At 45.3% G+C, this 23818-nt stretch overlaps 1 protein-coding gene across 3 annotated transcripts in view; it reads right to left on the bottom strand.

Moving 5' to 3' along the window:
• LOC106572123 (WD repeat-containing protein 7) overlaps positions 1 to 23818 on the bottom strand; it is a 376679-nt gene that overhangs the window by 185361 nt on the left and 167500 nt on the right. For all 3 annotated transcript variants that reach the window (XM_045693965.1, XM_045693962.1, XM_045693964.1), the window contains one exon: positions 22019 to 22135. In XM_045693965.1, the coding sequence (XP_045549921.1) occupies positions 22019 to 22135 (117 nt within the window). The remainder of the gene's footprint in view (positions 1 to 22018; positions 22136 to 23818) is intronic.

Genomic DNA, 23818 nt, shown 5'->3' with positions numbered 1-23818 from the left:
CTGGTCATATCCCTCCATCCATATCCCCCAGACATACTGGTCATATCCCTCCATCCATATCCCCCAGACATACTGGTCATATCCCTCCATCCATATCCCCCAGACATACTGGTCATATCCCTCCATCCATATCCCCCAGACATACTGGCCATATCCCTCCATCCATATCCCCCAGACATACTGGTCATATCCCTCCATCCATATCCCCCAGACATACTGGTCATATCCCTCCATCCATATCCCCCAGACATACTGGTCATATCCCTCCATCCATATCCCCCAGACATACTGGTCATATCCCTCCATCCATATCACCCAGACATACTGGTCATATCCCTCCATCCATATCCCCCAGACATACTGGTCATATCCCTCCATCCATATCCCCCAGACATACTGGTCATATCCCTCCATCCATATCCCCCAGACATACTGGCCATATCCCTCCATCCATATCCCCCAGACATACTGGCCATATCCCTCCATCCATATCCCCCAGACATACTGGTCATATCCCTCCATCCATATCCCCCAGACATACTGGCCATATCCCTCCATCCATATCCCCCAGACATACTGGCCATATCCCTCCATCCATATCCCCAGACATACTGGTCATATCCCTCCATCCATATCCCCCAGACATACTGGTCATATCCCTCCATCCATATCCCCCAGACATACTGGTCATATCCCTCCATCCATATCCCCCAGACATACTGGCCATATCCCTCCATCCATATCCCCCAGACATACTGGTCATATCCCTCCATCCATATCCCCCAGACATACTGGTCATATCCCTCCATCCATATCCCCCAGACATACTGGCCATATCCCTCCATCCATATCCCCCAGACATACTGGCCATATCCCTCCATCCATATCCCCCAGACATACTGGCCATATCCCTCCATCCATATCCCCCAGAAATTCTGGCCATATACCTCCATTCATATCCCCCAGACATACTGGCCATATCCCTCCATTCATATCCCCCAGACATACTGGCCATATCCCTCCATCCATATCACCCAGACATACTGGTCATATCCCTCCATCCATATCCTCCAGACATACTGGTCATATCCCTCCATCCATATCCTCCAGACATACTGGTCATATCCCTCCATCCATATCCCCCAGACATACTGGTCATATCCCTCCATCCATATCCCCCAGACATACTGATCATATCCCTCCATCCATATCCCCCAGACATACTGGTCATATCCCCCAGACATACTGGTCATATCCCTCCATCCATATCCCCCAGACATAATGGTCATATCCCTCCATCCATATCACCCAGACATAATGGTCATATCCCTCCATCCATATCCTCCAGACATACTGGTCATATCCCTCCATCCATATCCTCCAGACATACTGGTCATATCCCTCCATCCATATCCCCCAGACATACTGGTCATATCCCTCCATCCATATCCCCCAGACATACTGGTCATATCCCTCCATCCATATCACCCAGACATACTGGTCATATCCCTCCATTCATATCCTCCAGACATACTGGTCATATCCCTCCATTCATATCCCCCAGACATACTGGTCATATCCCTCCATCCATATCCTCCAGACATACTGGTCATATCCCTCCATCCATATCCCCCAGACATACTGGTCATATCCCTCCATCCATATCCCCCAGACATACTGGCCATATCCCTCCATCCATATCCCCCAGACATACTGGTCATATCCCTCCATCCATATCCCCCAGACATACTGGTCATATTCCTCCATCCATATCCCCCAGACATACTGGTCATATCCCTCCATCCATATCCCCCAGACATACTGGTCATATCCCCCAGACATACTGGCCATTGTGACAGACGGCAAATAAGAACATCTCCCCTAGAAATCTACAGACTAGATCAGGGATCAACAACTAGATTCAGCCGTGGACCAATTTGTTTCTTGAGCGAATGATCAGGGGGCTGGAACATAATTACAAATAATTTGTAGACTGCAAATTGACCGCATGATGCCCAAACAGATCTAATATTTGATTAAAACAATCTTTTCATACCTTGTTTACATTTGTGGAAATACTTTGGAACAGATTTTCAAGATGTTAATCACTTGGAGCTGATTTCCTGGTGTTTTGACACTCTTTCATGTCCAACAATGAAAAAAGTATTATTATTTGCCTACGGGCCGCTAGTTGAGGAACCCTGAACTATGACAGGGGTACTCGGATCCCTGGGGGGGTACTCACATCCCTGGGGGGGTACTCGGATCCCTGGGGCTACATGGCCTATCTACAGGGGGTACTTGAGAAGTCTCATGAGACCATAGGCTTCCTGGTAACATGAACATGAGGGGGCACCTGCAGAGGTACTTCGGGTAGAGAAACATTCAGTTGGTGGTACAGTAACCAGGTTGGGAACCACTGGCCTAGAGCGTATGAGGACGGTCTGAAATCACAAGTACGTCTTATTTAGAATACCGCCGCTAAACTAATTAAAATACTACTAAAATACTACTAAATACTACTAAAGAACAATGTGGTGATGAGAAAGAGGACATGCATCAGCTGAGAGTTAATCTGAACATGGACAGCAGGAGGGAGGAGGAGGGAGGAGGAGGGAGTTTGTTCAGTTTGAAGAGGCAGGCTGAGGAGTGTGGGAATGAGGAGGAGGAGAAACAAACGTGTGAGGCTTTACGGATTAGAGATGAAAGAGGAGGAGACGTGGGGAGTAGTGGGGAGACGCAGCGAGACATGGGGGAGACAGGGGGGAGGCGCGAGGAGAGGCGCGGGAGGCTTTGCAGTCCTGGAGAGGACTGCCTTTACCCAGAGTCAAAGCTGATGGCCTTTAACAGCGGGATCTCGACCTCCCTCTCTCTCTCTCTCTCACACAAAGTGCCCTTTTCTCTGCTTTCTCGTTTCCTCCTGAAATGTCAGATGTGAAGGAGAAACAAGTTCCACAGCCGCCCTCAGAGGAGATGACAGCGAGGGATCAGAAGGGGGAGAAGAAGAAAAGGGAGAGGGGAAGGTAGACGAGAAGGGAGACGATCCATATAGATACCACCATATTTACATCCTATCTACCTATCCATCCATCCATATAGATACCACCATATTTACATCCTATCTACCTATCCATCCATCCATATAGATACCACCATATTTACATCCTATCTACCTATCCATCCATCCATATAGATACCACCATATTTACATCCTATCTACCCATCCATCCATCCATATAGATACCACCATATTTACATCCTATCTACCCATCCATCCATCCATATAGATACCACCATATTTACATCCTATCTACCTATCCATCCATATAGATACCACCATATTTACATCCTATCTACCTATCCATCCATATAGATACCACCATGTTTACATCCTATCTACCCATATAGATACCACCATATTTACATCCTATCTACCTATCCATCCATCCATATAGATACCACCATATTTACATCCTATCTACCTATCCATCCATCCATATAGATACCACCATATTTACATCCTATCCATCCATCCATATAGATACCACCATATTTACATCCTATCTACCTATCCATCCATCCATATAGATACCACCATATTTACATCCTATCTACCCATCCATCCATCCATATAGATACCCCCATATTTACATCCTATCTACCTATCCATCCATATAGATACCACCATATTTACATCCTATCTACCTATCCATCCATCCATATAGATACCACCATATTTACATCCTATCTACCTATCCATCCATCCATATAGATACCACCATATTTACATCCTATCTACCCATCCATCCATCCATCCATATAGATACCACCATATTTACATCCTATCTACCCATCCATCCATCCATCCATATAGATACCACCATATTTACATCCTATCTACCTATCCATCCATATAGATACCACCATATTTACATCCTATCTACCTATCCATCCATATAGATACCACCATGTTTACATCCTATCTACCCATATAGATACCACCATATTTACATCCTATCTACCCATATAGATACCACCATATTTACATCCTATCTACCTATCCATCCATCCATATAGATACCCCCATATTTACATCCTATCTACCCATCCATCCATATAGATACCCCCATATTTACATCCTATCTACCCATCCATCCATCCATATAGATACCACCATATTTACATCCTATCTACCTATCCATCCATCCATATAGATACCACCATATTTACATCCTATCTACCCATCCATCCATCCATCCATATAGATACCACCATATTTACATCCTATCTACCTATCCATCCATATAGATACCACCATATTTACATCCTATCTACCTATCCATCCATATAGATACCACCATATTTACATCCTATCTACCTATCCATCCATATAGATACCACCATGTTTACATCCTATCTACCCATATAGATACCACCATATTTACATCCTATCTACCCATATAGATACCACCATATTTACATCCTATCTACCTATCCATCCATCCATATAGATACCCCCATATTTACATCCTATCTACCCATCCATCCATATAGATACCCCCATATTTACATCCTATCTACCCATCCATCCATCCATATAGATACCACCATATTTACATCCTATCTACCTATCCATCCATCCATATAGATACCACCATATTTACATCCTATCTACCTATCCATCCATCCATATAGATACCACCATATTTACATCCTATCTACCTATCCATCCATATAGATGCCACCATATTTACATCCTATCTACCTATCCATCCATATAGATACCACCATATTTACATCCTATCTACCCATATAGATACCACCATATTTACGCTTCACTCCACAGGTAATATTACACTTCACTACATTACAACGGCTTGATTTGTTTGATCTGAGCAATTCTTCTTAGCTAGCTACATAGCCGTCTTTGTATCAAAGATAATTGTGTAGTTTAGAGTAATTAGAGTAAATATCGAGGCTAGCTATCTTCGTCCTCCTAACGTAGTCCTCCTAACGTAGTCAACACTGCTAGCTGCTAGCTAGCTAGCTAGTCATCACTACTAGCTAGCCAACTTCTACCGACTAGCAGCACTGTAGAAACGATTACATTACAACGTAACGACTTGATTAGTGTGGTGTTAGTGTTAGTTAGCCAGCTACATAGTTGTCTTTGCTGTCTCTGTATCTAAGATAATTGTGTAGTTTGAGTAATTATCGAGGTGAGCTAGCCAGCCGCGACGCGGCGCCAGACTTAGTCAACACACCTAGTCATCATTAACCCACTGCTAGCTAGCCAACCGTTACCGACTAGCAGCGCTGTAGATACTAATACTTTACAACGGAACGATTTGACTAGTGCAGTGTTAGCTAGCTAGCTACTTAGTTGTCTTTGTCATAGCTTGATAATTGTGTAGTTTAGTAATTACCGAGGTCAGCTAGCCAGCCATCGAGGTTAGCTAGCCAGCTATTTCCGTCCCCCGCGACACCATTTTTCCTAACCCAGCCAACTATTACCGACGAGCAGCATTGTAGAAACTAAATACATTACAAGGAACGTCTTCATTAGTGTTATGTTAGCTAGCTAGCTACAAAGTTGCTTTGTTTCATGACAAGGTGTAGTACTGAAACTATCGAGGTTACCTTGCCAGCTACACATTCAAAGTCAACAACGCAGCCACTGCTAGCTAGCCTACTCCACCAGCCAGCAGTACTGTATCATTTTTCGTCATTTTAGTCAATAAGATTTTTGCAACGTAAGCTTAACTTTCTGAACATTCGAGACGTGTAGTCCACTTGTCATTCCAATCTCCTTTGCATTAGCGTAGCCTCTTCTGTAGCTTGTCTACTATGTGTCTGTCTATCCCTGTTCTCTCCCCTCTGCACAGGCCATACAAACGCTCCACACCGCGTGGCCGCTGCCACTCTAACCTGGTGGTCCCAGCGCGCACGACCCACGTGGAGTTCCAGGTCTCCGGCAGCCTCTGGAACTGCCGGTCTGCGGCCAACAAGGCTGAGTTCATCTCAGCCTATGCTACCTTCCAGTCCCTAGACTTCCTGGCGCTGACGGAAACATGGATTACCACAGATAACACTGCTACACCTACTGCTCTCTCCTCGTCTGCCTACGTGTTCTCGCATACCCCTAGAGCATCGAGCCAGCGGGGTGGTGGCACTGGAATCCTCATCTCTCCCAAGTGGACATTCTCTCTTTCTCCCCTGACCCATCTGTCTATCTCTTCATTTGAATTCCATGCTGTCACAGTTACCAGCCCTTTCAAGCTTAACATCCTTATCATTTATCGCCCTCCAGGTTCCCTTGGAGAGTTCATCAATGAGCTTGACGCCTTGATAAGTTCCTTTCCTGAGGATGGCTCACCTCTCACAGTTCTGGGTGACTTTAACCTCCCCACGTCTACCTTTGACTCATTCCTCTCTGCCTCCTTCTTTCCACTCCTCTCCTCTTTTGACCTCACCCTCTCACCCTCTCACCTTCCCCCCCTACTCACAAGGCAGGCAATACGCTTGACCTCATCTTTACTAGATGCTGTTCTTCCACTAATCTCATTGCAACTCCCCTCCAAGTCTCCGACCACTACCTTGTATCCTTTTCCCTCTCGCTCTCATCCAACACTTCTCACTCTGCCCCTACTCGGATGGTATTGCGCCGTCCCAACCTTCGCTCTCTCTCTCCCGCTACTCTCTCCTCTTCCATCCTATCATCTCTTCCCTCTGCTCAAACCTTCTCCAACCTATCTCCTGATTCTGCCTCCTCAACCCTCCTCTCCTCCCTCTCTGCATCCTTTGATTTCCTCTGTCCCCTATCCTCCAGGCCGGCTCGGTCCTCCCCTCCTGCTCCGTGGCTCGACGACTCACTGCGAGCTCACAGAACAGGGCTCCGGGCAGCCGAGCGGAAATGGAGGAAAACTCGCCTCCCTGCGGACCTGGCATCCTTTCACTCCCTCCTCTCTACATTTTCCTCTTCTGTCTCTGCTGCTAAAGCCACTTTCTACCACTCTAAACTCCAAGCATCTGCCTCTAACCCTAGGAAGCTCTTTGCTACCTTCTCCTCCCTCCTGAATCCTCCTCCCCCTCCTCCTCCCTCTCTGCGGATGACTTCGTCAACCATTTTGAAAAGAAGGTTGACGACATCCGATCCTCGTTTGCTAAGTCAAACGACACCGCTGGTCCTGCTCACACTGCCCTACCCTGTGCTTTGACCTCTTTCTCCCCTCTCTCTCCAGATGAAATCTCGCGTCTTGTGACGGCCGGCCGCCCAACAACCTGCCCACTTGACCCTATCCCTCCTCTCTTCTCCAGACCATTTCCGGAGACCTTCTCCCCTACCTCACCTCGCTCATCAACTCATCCTTGACCGCTGGCTACGTCCCTTCCGTCTTCAAGAGAGCGAGAGTTGCACCCCTTCTGAAAAAACCTACACTCGATCCCTCCGATGTCAACAACTACAGACCAGTATCCCTTCTTTCCTTTCTCTCCAAAACTCTTGAACGTGCCGTCCTTGGCCAGCTCTCTTGCTATCTCTCTCAGAATGACCTTCTTGATCCTAATCAGTCAGGTTTCAAGACTGGGCATTCAACTGAGACTGCTCTTCTCTGTGTCACGGAGGCTCTCCGCACTGCTAAAGCTAACTCTCTCTCCTCTGCTCTCATCCTTCTAGACCTATCTGCTGCCTTTGATACTGTGAACCATCAGATCCTCCTCTCCACCCTTTCCGAGCTGGGCATCTCCGGCGCGGCCCACGCTTGGATTGCGTCCTACCTGACAGGTCGCTCCGACCAGGTGGCGTGGCGAGAATCTGTCTCCGCACCACGTGCTCTCACCACTGGTGTCCCCCAGGGCTCTGTTCTAGGCCCTCTCCTATTCTCGCTATACACCAAGTCACTTGGCTCTGTCATGTCTCTCATATCATTGCTATGCAGATGACACACAATTCATCTTCTCCTTTCCCCCTTCTGACAACCAGGTGGCGAATCGCATCTCTGCATGTCTGGCAGACATATCAGTGTGGATGACGGATCACCACCTCAAGCTGAACCTCGGCAAGACGGAGCTGCTCTTCCTCCCGGGGAAGGACTGCCCGTTCCATGATTTCGCCATCACGGTTGACAATTCCCACGGTTGACAACTCCCAAAGACACGACACTATCCATCCATATAGATACCACCATATTTACATCCTATCTACCTATCCATCCATCCATACAGATACCACCATATTTACATCCTATCTACCTATCCATCCATCCATATAGATACCACCATATTTACATCCTATCTACCTATCCATCCATCGATATAGATACCACCATATTTACATCCTATCTACCTATCCATCCATCCATATAGATACCACCATATTTACATCCTATCTACCTATCCATCCATCCATATAGATAGGATGTAAATATGGTGGTATCTATCTATATGGATGGATGGATAGGTAGATAGGATGTAAATATGGTGGTATCTATCTACCTATCCATCCATCCATATAGATAGATACCACCATATTTACATCCTATCTACCTATCCATCCATCCATATAGATAGATACCACCATATTTACATCCTATCTACCTATCCATCCATCCATCTAGATACCACCATATTTACATCCTATCTACCTATCCATCCATCGATATAGATACCACCATATTTACATCCTATCTACCTATCCATCCATCCATATAGATACCACCATATTTACATCCTATCTACCTATCCATCCATCCATATAGATACCACCATATTTACATCCTATCTACCTATCCATCCATCCATATAGATACCACCATATTTACATCCTATCTACTTATCCATCCATATAGATACCATCCATATAGATACCACCATCGTATATACCTATTGTCATGACGTTGGCCTCTGAGTACAGGGAGGACAGTTGACCCCCCCCCCCCCCCTTGCACCATCCCCCAACCTACCTTCCCCCACCCAGTCCCTGTGTGAAAGGGTTGTAAAAACTCTAAGAGGAGAATCTCTTGCCACATGGCCCATAGAGAGACACAGGAAATTCTTCCAACTCACAGAATTGGGGAACCGAATGACATTTGTGTTCTGGAGAAGGTATGGAAGATTGGTGAAGAATCCAGCTACGAACTGGTCCGCTTGGTACAATTTTGTGATACTCAGAAGAGACAATATAGCCATATTACCATAAAAGGGTTTATATAATAGCCTCAGCCTTGAGACTTGCATCAACATGGTTGTATAGAATGTATTAATAAGGATAAAGCTATTTGTAATACATTGAGATGCTATGTACTGATGTTAATGTGATAGAATTATATTTCTGTACCAAGCTTAACTCAGTCATCGGCACGCCCCCAGGGACACAGACAGGACCAGGTGTCATGTGACATGTTCACTATAAAACCATAGCCTGATCTACTTTCTTCAGACCAGGCCTCCGCTCCATTGCGAGTTGGCCAACAGGTTTGCCCATCCAAGTACTCTACTGAAAGTGAACTATACCACGTGGTTAACTTTTAGACCATCGAGACCGACAGAATAAGAACAAGTCTTTGCTATTAATTATTAGTCTGCAGCTAAGTAAATTATATCATTGAACGCGAAGACCAACGAAACATCCATTCTATGACGAATTTAATGAATGTCGCTTTGAAAGATCCATTCTAACCGAGAGAGAGAGAGAGAGAGAGAGAGAGAGAGAGAGAGAGAGAGAGAGAAGAACTCTCCATCAGAGCGACGCTCCAACAAGGATCCCGACGACAGACTGAGCGTAAATATATATTGATTGCAATTGTTCCCGAATGAGTGAGCGTTCAATTGTCAATTGTTAATATTAATGAACTCTGTGTACCTCCTCAGCTGAACATTTTATGACCCATTGTTCTACAAGACACCAGCCATGCCTGTTAGCCACTAGGGCACATTACTCTACCAATTCTTTGTGATGATAATTACTGTTTGTATACTTTATGTGAATTACTTAGTTTAGTAAATAAATTATTTTAAGACAATTGATGTATGGATGACTCGTAGTAAAGACTGGGTTCGTGCAGATACAACAATTTACAACGTTTGGAATGAGACTGGACGCGAGGTAAAATACACCATTTAAACCAGAAGATAATCGGCCTATACTATAATAGAATATAATATATAATGTTATAATATATAATGTTATAATAAAGGAAAGTTATATTAGGAAAATTATAACTTTGTAATCTGAATATTTTCCTTGGTGCCCCGATCTCCTAGTTAATTACAATTAAACGATGAATCAGTTTGATCGCGTGATAATAATTACAGGGAGTTAATTGATAAACATGTCTTCAGTTTAATGGTACCCCAAAGACACGACACTATCCATCCATATAGATACCACCATATTTACATCCTATCTACCTATCCATCCATATAGATACCACCATATTTACATCCTATCTACCTATCCATATAGATAGATACCACCATATTTACATCCTATCTACCTATCCATATAGATAGATACCACCATATTTACATCCTATCTACCTATCCATCCATATAGATACCACCATATTTACATCCTATCTACCCATCCATCCATCCATATAGATAGATACCACCATATTTACATCCTATCTACCTATCCATCCATCCATATAGATAGATACCACCATATTTACATCCTATCTACCTATCCATCCATCCATATAGATACCACCATATTTACATCCTATCTACCTATCCATCCATCCATATAGATACCACCATATTTACATCCTATCTACCTATCCATCCATCCATATAGATACCACCATATTTACATCCTATCTACCTATCCATCCATCCATATAGATACCACCATATTTACATCCTATCTACCCATCCATCCATCCATCCATATAGATACCACCATATTTACATCCTATCCATCCATCCATATAGATACCACCATATTTACATCCTATCTACCCATCCATCCATCCATCCATATAGATACCACCATATTTACATCCTATCCATCCATCCATATAGATACCACCATATTTACATCCTATCTACCTATCCATCCATCCATATAGATACCACCATATTTACATCCTATCTACCTATCCATCCATCCATATAGATACCACCATATTTACATCCTATCTACCTATCCATCCATCCATATAGATACCACCATATTTACATCCTATCTACCCATCCATCCATCCATATAGATACCCCCATATTTACATCCTATCTACCTATCCATCCATATAGATACCACCATATTTACATCCTATCTACCTATCCATATAGATAGATACCACCATATTTACATCCTATCTACCTATCCATCCATATAGATACCACCATATTTACATCCTATCTACCTATCCATCCATATAGATACCACCATATTTACATCCTATCTACCTATCCATATAGATAGATACCACCATATTTACATCCTATCTACCTATCCATATAGATAGATACCACCATATTTACATCCTATCTACCTATCCATATAGATAGATACCACCATATTTACATCCTATCTACCTATCCATATAGATAGATACCACCATATTTACATCCTATCTACCTATCCATCCATATAGATACCACCATATTTACATCCTATCTACCCATCCATCCATCCATATAGATAGATACCACCATATTTACATCCTATCTACCTATCCATCCATCCATATAGATAGATACCACCATATTTACATCCTATCTACCTATCCATCCATCCATATAGATACCACCATATTTACATCCTATCTACCTATCCATCCATCCATATAGATACCACCATATTTACATCCTATCTACCTATCCATCCATCCATATAGATACCACCATATTTACATCCTATCTACCTATCCATCCATCCATATAGATACCACCATATTTACATCCTATCTACCCATCCATCCATCCATCCATATAGATACCACCATATTTACATCCTATCCATCCATCCATATAGATACCACCATATTTACATCCTATCTACCCATCCATCCATCCATCCATATAGATACCACCATATTTACATCCTATCCATCCATCCATATAGATACCACCATATTTACATCCTATCTACCTATCCATCCATCCATATAGATACCACCATATTTACATCCTATCTACCTATCCATCCATCCATATAGATACCACCATATTTACATCCTATCTACCCATCCATCCATCCATCCATATAGATACCACCATATTTACATCCTATCCATCCATCCATATAGATACCACCATATTTACATCCTATCTACCCATCCATCCATCCATCCATATAGATACCACCATATTTACATCCTATCCATCCATCCATATAGATACCACCATATTTACATCCTATCTACCTATCCATCCATCCATATAGATACCACCATATTTACATCCTATCTACCTATCCATCCATCCATATAGATACCACCATATTTACATCCTATCTACCTATCCATCCATCCATATAGATACCACCATATTTACATCCTATCTACCTATCCATCCATCGATATAGATACCACCATATTTACATCCTATCTACCCATCCATCCATCGATATAGATACCACCATATTTACATCCTATCTACCTATCCATCCATCGATATAGATACCACCATATTTACATCCTATCTACCTATCCATCCATATAGATACCACCATATTTACATCCTATCTACCTATCCATCCATCCATATAGATACCACCATATTTACATCCTATCTACCTATCCATCCATCCATATAGATACCACCATATTTACATCCTATCTACCTATCCATCCATCCATATAGATAGATACCACCATATTTACATCCTATCTACCTATCCATCCATCCATATAGATAGATACCACCATATTTACATCCTATCTACCTATCCATCCATCCATATAGATAGATACCACCATATTTACATCCTATCTACCTATCCATCCATCCATCCATATAGATACCACCATATTTACATCCCATCTACCTATCCATCCATCCATATAGATACCACCATATTTACATCCCATCTACCTATCCATCCATCCATATAGATACCACCATATTTACATCCTATCTACCTATCCATCCATCCATATAGATACCACCATGTTTACATCCTATCTACCTATCCATCCATATAGATACCACCATATTTACATCCTATCTACCTATCCATCCATCCATCCATATAGATACCACCATATTTACATCCCATCTACCCATCCATCCATCTCAAAGGACCCTAATATGAATCTAATTTCTCTACATCCTTCTTTCCCTACAATGGTTTCGCAAATCTAGTCCTGGATTAACGAAGCATCTCCAACACTAAAACATCTTGCCACCCAACACACCCTGCCCCCTGCGCCCAACGCACCCTGCCGCCCAACGCACCCTGCCGCCCAACGCACCCTGCCACCCATTTGATCCTCTCGCCACCTCCCAACCTCTCGCCACCTCCCAACCTCTCGCCACCTCCCAACCTCTCGCCACCTCCATTTCCTCTCACCACCTCCATACAAAGCTTCCATCCTGAGCAGCGCGTCCATTACGTAATAAGGCTATTACAAAACCAGTGTATTTTAGGGGCATGTAGCATGGCTGATAGTGTGTGTGTGTGTGTGTATACGCAGTATGCACCTCAGCATGGCTGGCAGCTTGGTTGGTAGTGGAGGAGATGAAAGGTATGGCATGGAGAGAGGAGGGGGAGGAGAAAGGAAGGGGAGGGGAGAGGAAGGGGAGGGAGGAAGGGGAGGGGAGGAGAGAGGAAGAGGAGGAAAGGGGGAGGAGAGCAAAGGGGAAGGAGAGGGGAGGAGAGAGGAAGGGTTAGGGGGCTGCAGGGAGAGAGAGCATCCCTGTACACACACACACACACACACACACACACACACACACACACACACACACACACACACACACACACCTAGGCATAGGCCAGGGATCATCAACTATTCAGCTGTGGGCCGTCCCAGCAATCAGATCACCGAGAGGTCCCAGCAATCAGATCACCGAGAGGTCCCAGCAATCAGATCACCGAAAGGTCCCAGCAATCAGATCACTGAAAGGTCCCAGCGTCGCCTCAAAACAAAAACATTTTTTAATGGAATTTCTGTAAGTTGAGTCTCAGAGCTGTGTTATTACACTCAGCCGGGTGTTATCGCTGCACAAAGGGAGTGAAACAGTAAGCGAGCATAGCATTGTAAGCAATCACTGCATGGCTCGACGTTATTGAAAACAAAAATACGCTCTCAGGTCGCTGGCGGGTTGGCTTGCTGCAGACCAGTCAATACCCCCAGACATGCTTGACAATTTATCATTTTTCACATATTGACAAAGTGTTTGTCCATTTCTTACGGCAGTATTACATCTGTTAGCCGGATTACTAAAACAGAGACGGGCTTGGGGAGGAGTTGCAAGCTATTGTAGAACTCTCTCTCTCTCAGCACTTAAAGAACATTTAGTCAGTTTCACAACAGTTAACAGCCTTGATGCCGTTTCAATATCAAGCCAAATCCCAGATCTTTAAAGTTAGTCACGCATGACTTATTTACAGAACAAACTGAGGAAATATTGAGAAACAGGGCAAGCTGGTAGATTGTGACACTGTGAGACAATATCCACACTATTTACTGGGATTGGCTTCGTTAGAGCAACACACACACACACACACACACACACACACACACACACACACACACACCCTCAAAGGAGGAAAACATGATTCAGGTTCACACTGAAAAATCACATCCACAAGAACCTAAGTGATGAATAGGATAACTCTGATCCTGTTTAAACAACAGAACAGAGTACTAGCAGTTACCCTGAACAGTGCTAGTAAAGCCTTTCAGGTTTCCATACGCAGAGTAAACCAGACACGCACGTTTCCCAGACAGCGAAGAGAGAGGTTCCTCCCGCTACTGTCTGGTTCTGTAGCAGTATGGTGGTCTGGGGGATGATTCCTCCTGCTACTGTCTGGTTCTGTAGCAGTATGGTGGTCTGGGGGATGATTCCTCCTGCTACTGTCTGGTTCTGTAGCAGTATGGTGGTCTGGGGGATGATTCCTCCCGCTACTGTCTGGTTCTGTAGCAGTATGGTGGTCTGGGGGATGATTCCTCCTGCTACTGTCTGGTTCTGTAGCAGTATGGTGGTCTGGGGGATGATTCCTCCTGCTACTGTCTGGTTCTGTAGCAGTATGGTGGTCTGGGGGATGATTCCTCCTGCTACTGTCTGGTTCTGTAGCAGTATGGTGGTCTGGGGGATGGTTCCTCCCGCTACTGTCTGGTTCTGTAGCAGTATGGTGGTCTGGGGGATGATTCCTCCCGCTACTGTCTGGTTCTGTAGCAGTATGGTGGTCTGGGGGATGATTCCTCCTGCTACTGTCTGGTTCTGTAGCAGTATGGTGGTCTGGGGGGATGGTTCCTCCTGCTACTGTCTGGTTCTGTAGCAGTATGGTGGTCTGGGGGATGATTCCTCCTGCTACTGTCTGGTTCTGTAGCAGTATGGTGGTCTGGGGGATGATTCCTCCCGCTACTGTCTGGTTCTGTAGCAGTATGGTGGTCTGGGGGATGATTCCTCCCGCTACTGTCTGGTTCTGTAGCAGTATGGTGGTCTGGGGGATGATTCCTCCTGCTACTGTCTGGTTCTGTAGCAGTATGGTGGTCTGGGGGATGATTCCTCCTGCTACTGTCTGGTTCTGTAGCAGTATGGTGGTCTGGGGGATGATTCCTCCTGCTACTGTCTGGTTCTGTAGCAGTATGGTGGTCTGGTTCCTCCTGCTACTGTCTGGTTCTGTAGCAGTATGGTGGTCTGTTAAGTCAGTTAAGAACAATGACGGCTTTCCCTGGACGACGCTGGGCCAATTCTGCGCCGTCCTACGGGACTCCTAATCGGATGTGATACAGCCTGGAATCGAACCAGGGACTGTAGATGCAGTACCTTAGACCGCTGCGCTACTCGGAAGCCCGTCCATAGCGAGCGAACACATTTCTCACATTAGTCCACGCCTGGCAGCTTGACTGTGTTCAGTCAGGTGAAAGTGTGTGTGACAATGCCTCCAATTAGTGTTCTCATGAGAACAGGCAGGTGACGACAGACAGATTGGAAGATCCCGCTGGCAACACACACATGTCAAAAGTAGTGCACTTCATAGGGATTAGGGAAGCCATGTGGGACACAGTGTGTTGTCTAAAGGCTGCTGTCAAGTGCCTGATAATCCATAGTTCAATCCAACCCATGACGGGTCGAACTGAAACTTCAGAGTAATGAAGTGACAAGTGGATGGTTCACAAGCCAACGAATTACTCTCAGGACCTCTATAAACGGACCAGTGTGTAAAACAGAGAGAGGGACAGAAAAAAGAAGGGTAGACACAGGAAAACCTGGCTCCCTGTAGAGGAAAGGCTGTGCAGCCACTGCACAACAGCAGAACCTGAGACGGAGCTGCATTTCCTCACAAAATGTCAGAAATATAAAACAATTAGAGAGTGTCATTTTCCCAAATTTGAAACCCTTATTCAAGGTTTCAAAGACCTCTCGGATGAGGATAGGCTACCTGTCCTGTTGGGGGAGGACGCAGAGAGCTGTGGGTTGGCAGCGCACTACATTGCTGCCTGCCATAAGTTGAGGGACAGTGTCTGACAGACCAATCAACCTGCACATGTCCTCTACTGTATGCTTATTGTTATTGTTCAATGTATGGTTATTTTGACCCTTGGTTATTGTTATTACTGTTGTCCAGTTGACAATTTTGATTCATTTTTTTTTCATATTGCAAATATCCAAAATAACCTTTGGCAATATGTACATTGTTACGTCATGCCAATAAAGCGAATTGAAAGAAAAAGAGGGAGATTTTCTTCCTCCACACTGTATAACACAACACTACTGGCCTATCACAACACTACTGGCCTATCACAACACTACTATCACAACACTACTATCACAACACTACTATCACAACACTACTGGCCTATCACAACACTACTATCACAACACTACTGGCCTATCACAACACTACTATCACAACACTACTATCACAACACTACTGGCCTATCACAACACTACTATCACAACACTACTATCACAACACTACTATCACAACACTACTATCACAACACTACTGGCCTATCACAACACTACTATCACAACACTACTATCACAACACTACTGGCCTATCACAACACTACTATCACAACACTACTATCACAACACTGCTGGCCTATCACAACACTACTATCACAACACTACTATCACAACACTACTGGCCTATCACAACACTACTATCACAACACTACTATCACAACACTACTGGCCTATCACAACACTACTATCACAACACTACTGGCCTATCACAACACTACTATCACAACACTACTGGCCTATCACAACACTACTATCACAACACTACTGGCCTATCACAACACTACTATCACAACACTACTATCACAACACTGCTGGCCTATCACAACACTACTATCACAACACTACTATCACAACACTACTGGCCTATCACAACACTACTATCACAACACTACTGGCCTATCACAACACTACTATCACAACACTACTGGCCTATCACAACACTACTATCACTACTATCACAACACTACTATCACAACACTACTGGCCTATCACAACACTACTATCACAACACTACTGGCCTATCACAACACTACTATCACAACACTACTATCACAACACTACTGGCCTATCACAACACTACTATCACAACACTACTGGCCTATCACAACACTACTATCACAACACTACTATCACAACACTACTGGCCTATCACAACACTACTATCACAACACTACTATCACAACACTACTATCACAACACTACTGGCCTATCACAACACTACTGGCCTATCACAACACTACTGGCCTATCACAAGACTACTGGCCTATCACAACACTACTATCACAAGACTACTGGCCTATCACAACACTACTATCACAAGACTACTGGCATATCACAACACTACTATCACAAGACTACAGGCCTATCACAACACTACTATCACAAGACTACTGGCCTATCACAACACTACTGGCCTATCACAACCCTACTGGCCTATCACAACACTACTATCACAACACTACTGGCCTATCACAACACTACTGGCCTATCACAACTCTACTGGCCTATCACCACACTACTATCACAATACTACTGGCCTATCACAACACTACTATCACCACACTTCTGGCCTATCACCACACTTCTGGCCTATCACCACACTTCTGGCCTATCACCACACTTCTGGCCTATCACCACACTTCTGGCCTATCACCACACTTCTGGCCTATCACCACACTTCTGGCCTATCACCACACTTCTGGCCTATCACCACACTTCTGGCCTATCACCACACTTCTGGCCTATCACAACACTTCTGGCCTATCACAACACTTCTGGCCTATCACAACACTTCTGGCCTATCACAACCCTACTGGCCTATCACAACCCTACTGGCCTATCACAACCCTACTGGCCTATCACAACCCTACTGGCCTATCACAACCCTACTGGCCTATCACAACCCTACTGGCCTATCACAACCCTACTGGCCTATCACAACCCTACTATCACAACCCTACTATCACAACACTACTATCACAACCCTACTATCACAACACTACTGGCCTATCACAACACTACTGGCCTATCACAACACTACTGGCCTATCACAACACTACTGGCCTATCACAACACTACTGGCCTATCACAACACTACTGGCCTATCACAACACTACTGGCCTATCACAACACTACTGGCCTATCACAACACTACTGGCCTATCACAACACTACTGGCCTATCACAAGTCAACAGTGTGAACTGTGTTACTCTAACTCAGTAATTAGAGTATAGTCATGGAAATCCCATGTGCTTCTTGACATGCATGACACTAACGACAGGCCAATGGCCATGCAGGATACTAACGACTGGACCAATGGCCATGCAGGATACTAACGACTGGACCAATGGCCATGCAGGATACTAACGACTGGACCAATGGCCATGCAGGATACTAACGACTGGACCAATGGCCATGCAGGATACTAACGACTGGACCAATGGCCATGCAGGATACTAACGACTGGACCAATGGCCATGCAGGATACTAACGACTGGACCAATGGCCATGCAGGATACTAACGACTGGACCAATGGCCATGCAGGATACTAACGACTGGACCAATGGCCATGCAGGATACTAACGACTGGACCAATGGCCATGCAGGATACTAACGACTGGACCAATGGCCATGCAGGATACTAACGACTGGACCAATGGCCATGCAGGATACTAACGACTGGACCAATGGCCATGTAGGATACTAACGACTGGACCAATGGCCATGTAGGATACTAACGACTGGACCAATGGCCATGCAGGATACTAACGACTGGACCAATGGCCATGCAGGATACTAACGACTGGACCAATGGCCATGCAGGATACTAACGACTGGACCAATGGCCATGCAGGATACTAACGACTGGACCAATGGCCATGCAGGATACTAACGACTGGACCAATGGCCATGCAGGATACTAACGACTGGACATGCTCCTTATAGGACACATCACGTCACTCTATACTCCTCTGTAAACTGGTCATCTCTGTAAACCCGTCACAAGACCCACTGGTTGATGCTTATTTATAAAACCCTCTTAGGCCTCACTCCCCCCCATCTGAGATATCTACTGCAGCCCTCATCCTCCACATACAACACCCGTTCACTCCCCCCTATCTGAGATATCTACTGCAGCCCTCATCCTCCACATACAACACCCGTTCACTCCCCCTATCTGAGATATCTACTGCAGCCCTCATCCTCCACATACAACACCCGTTCACTCCCCCCTATCTGAGATATCTACTGCAGCCCTCATCCTCCACATACAACACCCGTTCACTCCCCCCTATCTGAGATATCTACTGCAGCCCTCATCCTCCACATACAACACCCGTTCACTCCCCCTTATCTGAGATATCTACTGCAGCCCTCATCCTCCACATACAACACCCGTTCACTCCCCCCTATCTGAGATATCTACTGCAGCCCTCATCCTCCACATACAACACCCGTTCACTCCCCCCTATCTGAGATATCTACTGCAGCCCTCATCCTCCACATACAACACCCGTTCACTCCCCCTATCTGAGATATCTACTGCAGCCCTCATCCTCCACATACAACACCCGTTCACTCCCCCTATCTGAGATATCTACTGCAGCCCTCATCCTCCACATACAACACCCGTTCACTCCCCCTTATCTGAGATATCTACTGCAGCCCTCATCCTCCACATACAACACCCGTTCACTCCCCCTATCTGAGATATCTACTGCAGCCCTCATCCTCCACATACAACACCCGTTCACTCCCCCCTATCTGAGATATCTACTGCAGCCCTCATCCTCCACATACAACACCCGTTCACTCCCCCTATCTGAGATATCTACTGCAGCCCTCATCCTCCACATACAACACCCGTTCACTCCCCCCTATCTGAGATATCTACTGCAGCCCTCATCCTCCACATACAACACCCGTTCACTCCCCCTTATCTGAGATATCTACTGCAGCCCTCATCCTCCACATACAACACCCGTTCACTCCCCCCTATCTGAGATATCTACTGCAGCCCTCATCCTCCACATACAACACCCGTTCACTCCCCCCATCTGAGATATCTACTGCAGCCCTCATCCTCCACATACAACACCTGTTCACTCCCCCCTATCTGAGATATCTACTGCAGCCCTCATCCTCCACATACAACACCCGTTCACTCCCCCCTATCTGAGATATCTACTGCAGCCCTCATCCTCCACATACAACACCCGTTCACTCCCCCTATCTGAGATATCTACTGCAGCCCTCATCCTCCACATACAACACCCGTTCACTCCCCCCTATCTGAGATATCTACTGCAGCCCTCATCCTCCACATACAACACCCGTTCACTCCCCCCTATCTGAGATATCTACTGCAGCCCTCATCCTCCACATACAACACCCGTTCACTCCCCCCTATCTGAGATATCTACTGCAGCCCTCATCCTCCACATACAACACCCGTTCACTCCCCCCTATCTGAGATATCTACTGCAGCCCTCATCCTCCACATACAACACCCGTTCACTCCCCCCTATCTGAGATATCTACTGCAGCCCTCATCCTCCACATACAACACCCGTTCACTCCCCCCTATCTGAGATATCTACTGCAGCCCTCATCCTCCACATACAACACCCGTTCACTCCCCCTTATCTGAGATATCTACTGCAGCCCTCATCCTCCACATACAACACCCGTTCTACCAGTCACATTCTGTTAAAGGTCCCCAAAGCACACACATCCCTGGGTCGCTCGTCTTTTCAGTTCGCTGCAGCTAGCGACTGGAACGAGCTGCAACAAACACTCAAACTGGACCGTTTTATCTGCATCTCTTCATTCAAAGACTCAATCATGGACACTCTTACTGACAGTTGTGGCTGCTTTGCGTGATGTATTGTTGTCTCTACCTTCTTGACCTTTGTGCTGTTGTCTGTGCCCAATAATGTTTGTACCCTGTTTTGTGCTGCTACCATGTTGTTGTCATGTTGCTACCATGCTGTGTTGTCATGTGTTGCTATGTTGTTGTCTTAGGTCTCTCTTTAAGTAGTGTTGTGTTGTCTCTCTCTCTGTCTCTGTCTGTGTGTGTCTGTGTCTGTGTCTGTGTGTGTGTGTGTGTGTGTGTGTGTGTGTGTGTGTGTGTGTGTGTGCGTCCAGGTGTGTGTCCAGGTGTGTGTCCAGGTAAGAGCGTGGAGTCCTATAGACAACAGTCTACAAGGTAGTGTGTGTGTGTGTGTGTGTGTGTGTGTGTGTGTGTGTGTGTGTGTGTGTCCAGGTGTGCGTCCAGGTGTGCGTCCAGGTAAGAGCGTGGAGTCCTATAGACAACAGTCTACAAGGTAGTGTGTGTGTGTGTGTGTGTGTGTGTGCGTGTTTTCCTACCTGCTATGATGTCATCGTCCGTGACTTCCATCTCTTCGGCAGTGGGGAGCTGTGTTTCCACAGGAAGTGTTTCAGGAAGGGGTGGAGACGGCACGGCTGGGTCAGCGGAGGTCCCCGCTGTACAAACACAAATAACAATAATAATAACAACACACAGCAAGTCAACAAGACTGTTCAACAACCATTTTTAGCCTGTTAGTTTCAACTTGATTTATTTCTTTAGATTCTGAGAAGGCCACATTCCTCCAATGGGTAGGTTCAGTGGATGTTCCCTGTAAAGACTAAATAACACATTTTGTCTATACAGAAATGTCATATATAAAAGTTTGATGGTTGACGTTAATAGATCGGAAGAAAAAAAAGTTAAAAAATGTTCAACTGACAACTATTTACATTTGAGAAAAATATCCTCCTCATAATTTGCCCAGATGTAAAATGTGGAGATGTCCGTCGAGCCACACGACCGTTTTGGGTGAGACAGTCAGAAACGAAGGAATTCAGACAGACACACAAACCCTCTAACCTCCTTCCTGCTACAATTAATGTCAGTCATTTCTCCTGGTTCCTTTGTGTCCCTTGGTTAAGTATCTCATCAGGCCTTATTGGGGAAGGAAGCAACATCACGGTCCCTTCATTAACCCCTTACCATTACACCTACTCTTATTCAGCTGCTTCATTTAGCCCTTATCCTGGAAATACCTATTAAAATACGCTTTTCATTAAGATCAGGACAATTCATCAAATGGTGCTTAAAGGTGAGAACGAGCTCATCTCTGCTTGTGCTAATTAATGAAGCTAAATGCTCCTCTTCCTCCTCCTCCTCTCCCTCTCTCCTCCTCTCCTTTAGTCTCTTAGTGGTACAGAACAGATGTAGCTTCTCAGCACTTGTTAGCAGATCAGATAAGAGACAAGAGGTTCTATTCACTAGAAACCCGTCTGAACTGGGGGAGGTTCTACCTGAACTGGGGAAGGTTCTACCTGAACTGGGGGAGGTTCTACCTGAACTGGGGAAGGTTCTACCTGAACTGGGGAAGGTTCTACCGGAACTGGGAAGATTCTACCTGAACTGGGGGAGGTACTACCTGAACTGGGGGAGGTTCTACCTGAACTGGGAAGGTTCTACCTGAACTGGGAAGGTTCTACCTGAACTGGGGGAGGTACTACCTGAACTGGGAAGATACTACCTGAACTGGGAAGTTACTACCTGAACTGGGAAGGTTCTACCTGAACTGGGAGGTTCTACCTGAACTGGGAAGGTTCTACCTGAACTGGGAAGGTTCTACCTGAAGGTTCTACCTGAACTGGGGGAGGTTCTACCTGAACTGGGAAGATTCTACCTGAACTTGTACAATGTTGGGTTGCACCCAAACTTCTAAGATGTTTTACTAAGGCGTGTCCTAATGAACACGTTGTAGCAGGGCCAGAACACACAACGAGTCTCCTGAAAACACACCACTACACACACACACACACACACACACACACACACACACACACGCTGCCTTCCGCTCGATGAGCACGCACTGTTGTTGCCATATCGACAACTTTCCTCCAATTCCATTTGATGAAGTGAGTGTGTGTGTGGAGGAGGGGGGTCCAGAATGATTCATTCAAGGCTCCCTGAGAACACGTTCCTTTATGGTTTAATTAACCTCCACATTGACATATTTAAAGAGGAAATGTGGATTTTTTCCCCCCACTAGTAGTTAGATCTAGTGGGGGGTAGACATGGCACAGTGACCTCTCTCTATGTAGCGGTCTCTCTCTCTCTCTCTCTCTCTCTCTCTATGTAGCGGTCTC

The sequence above is a fragment of the Salmo salar genome, chromosome ssa01 (genome assembly GCF_905237065.1).
Source record: "Salmo salar chromosome ssa01, Ssal_v3.1, whole genome shotgun sequence".
Lineage (NCBI taxonomy): Eukaryota > Metazoa > Chordata > Actinopteri > Salmoniformes > Salmonidae > Salmo > Salmo salar.
The sequence above is the reverse complement of the archived record's forward strand: the minus strand, read 5'-3'. Positions and strand labels throughout refer to the sequence as shown.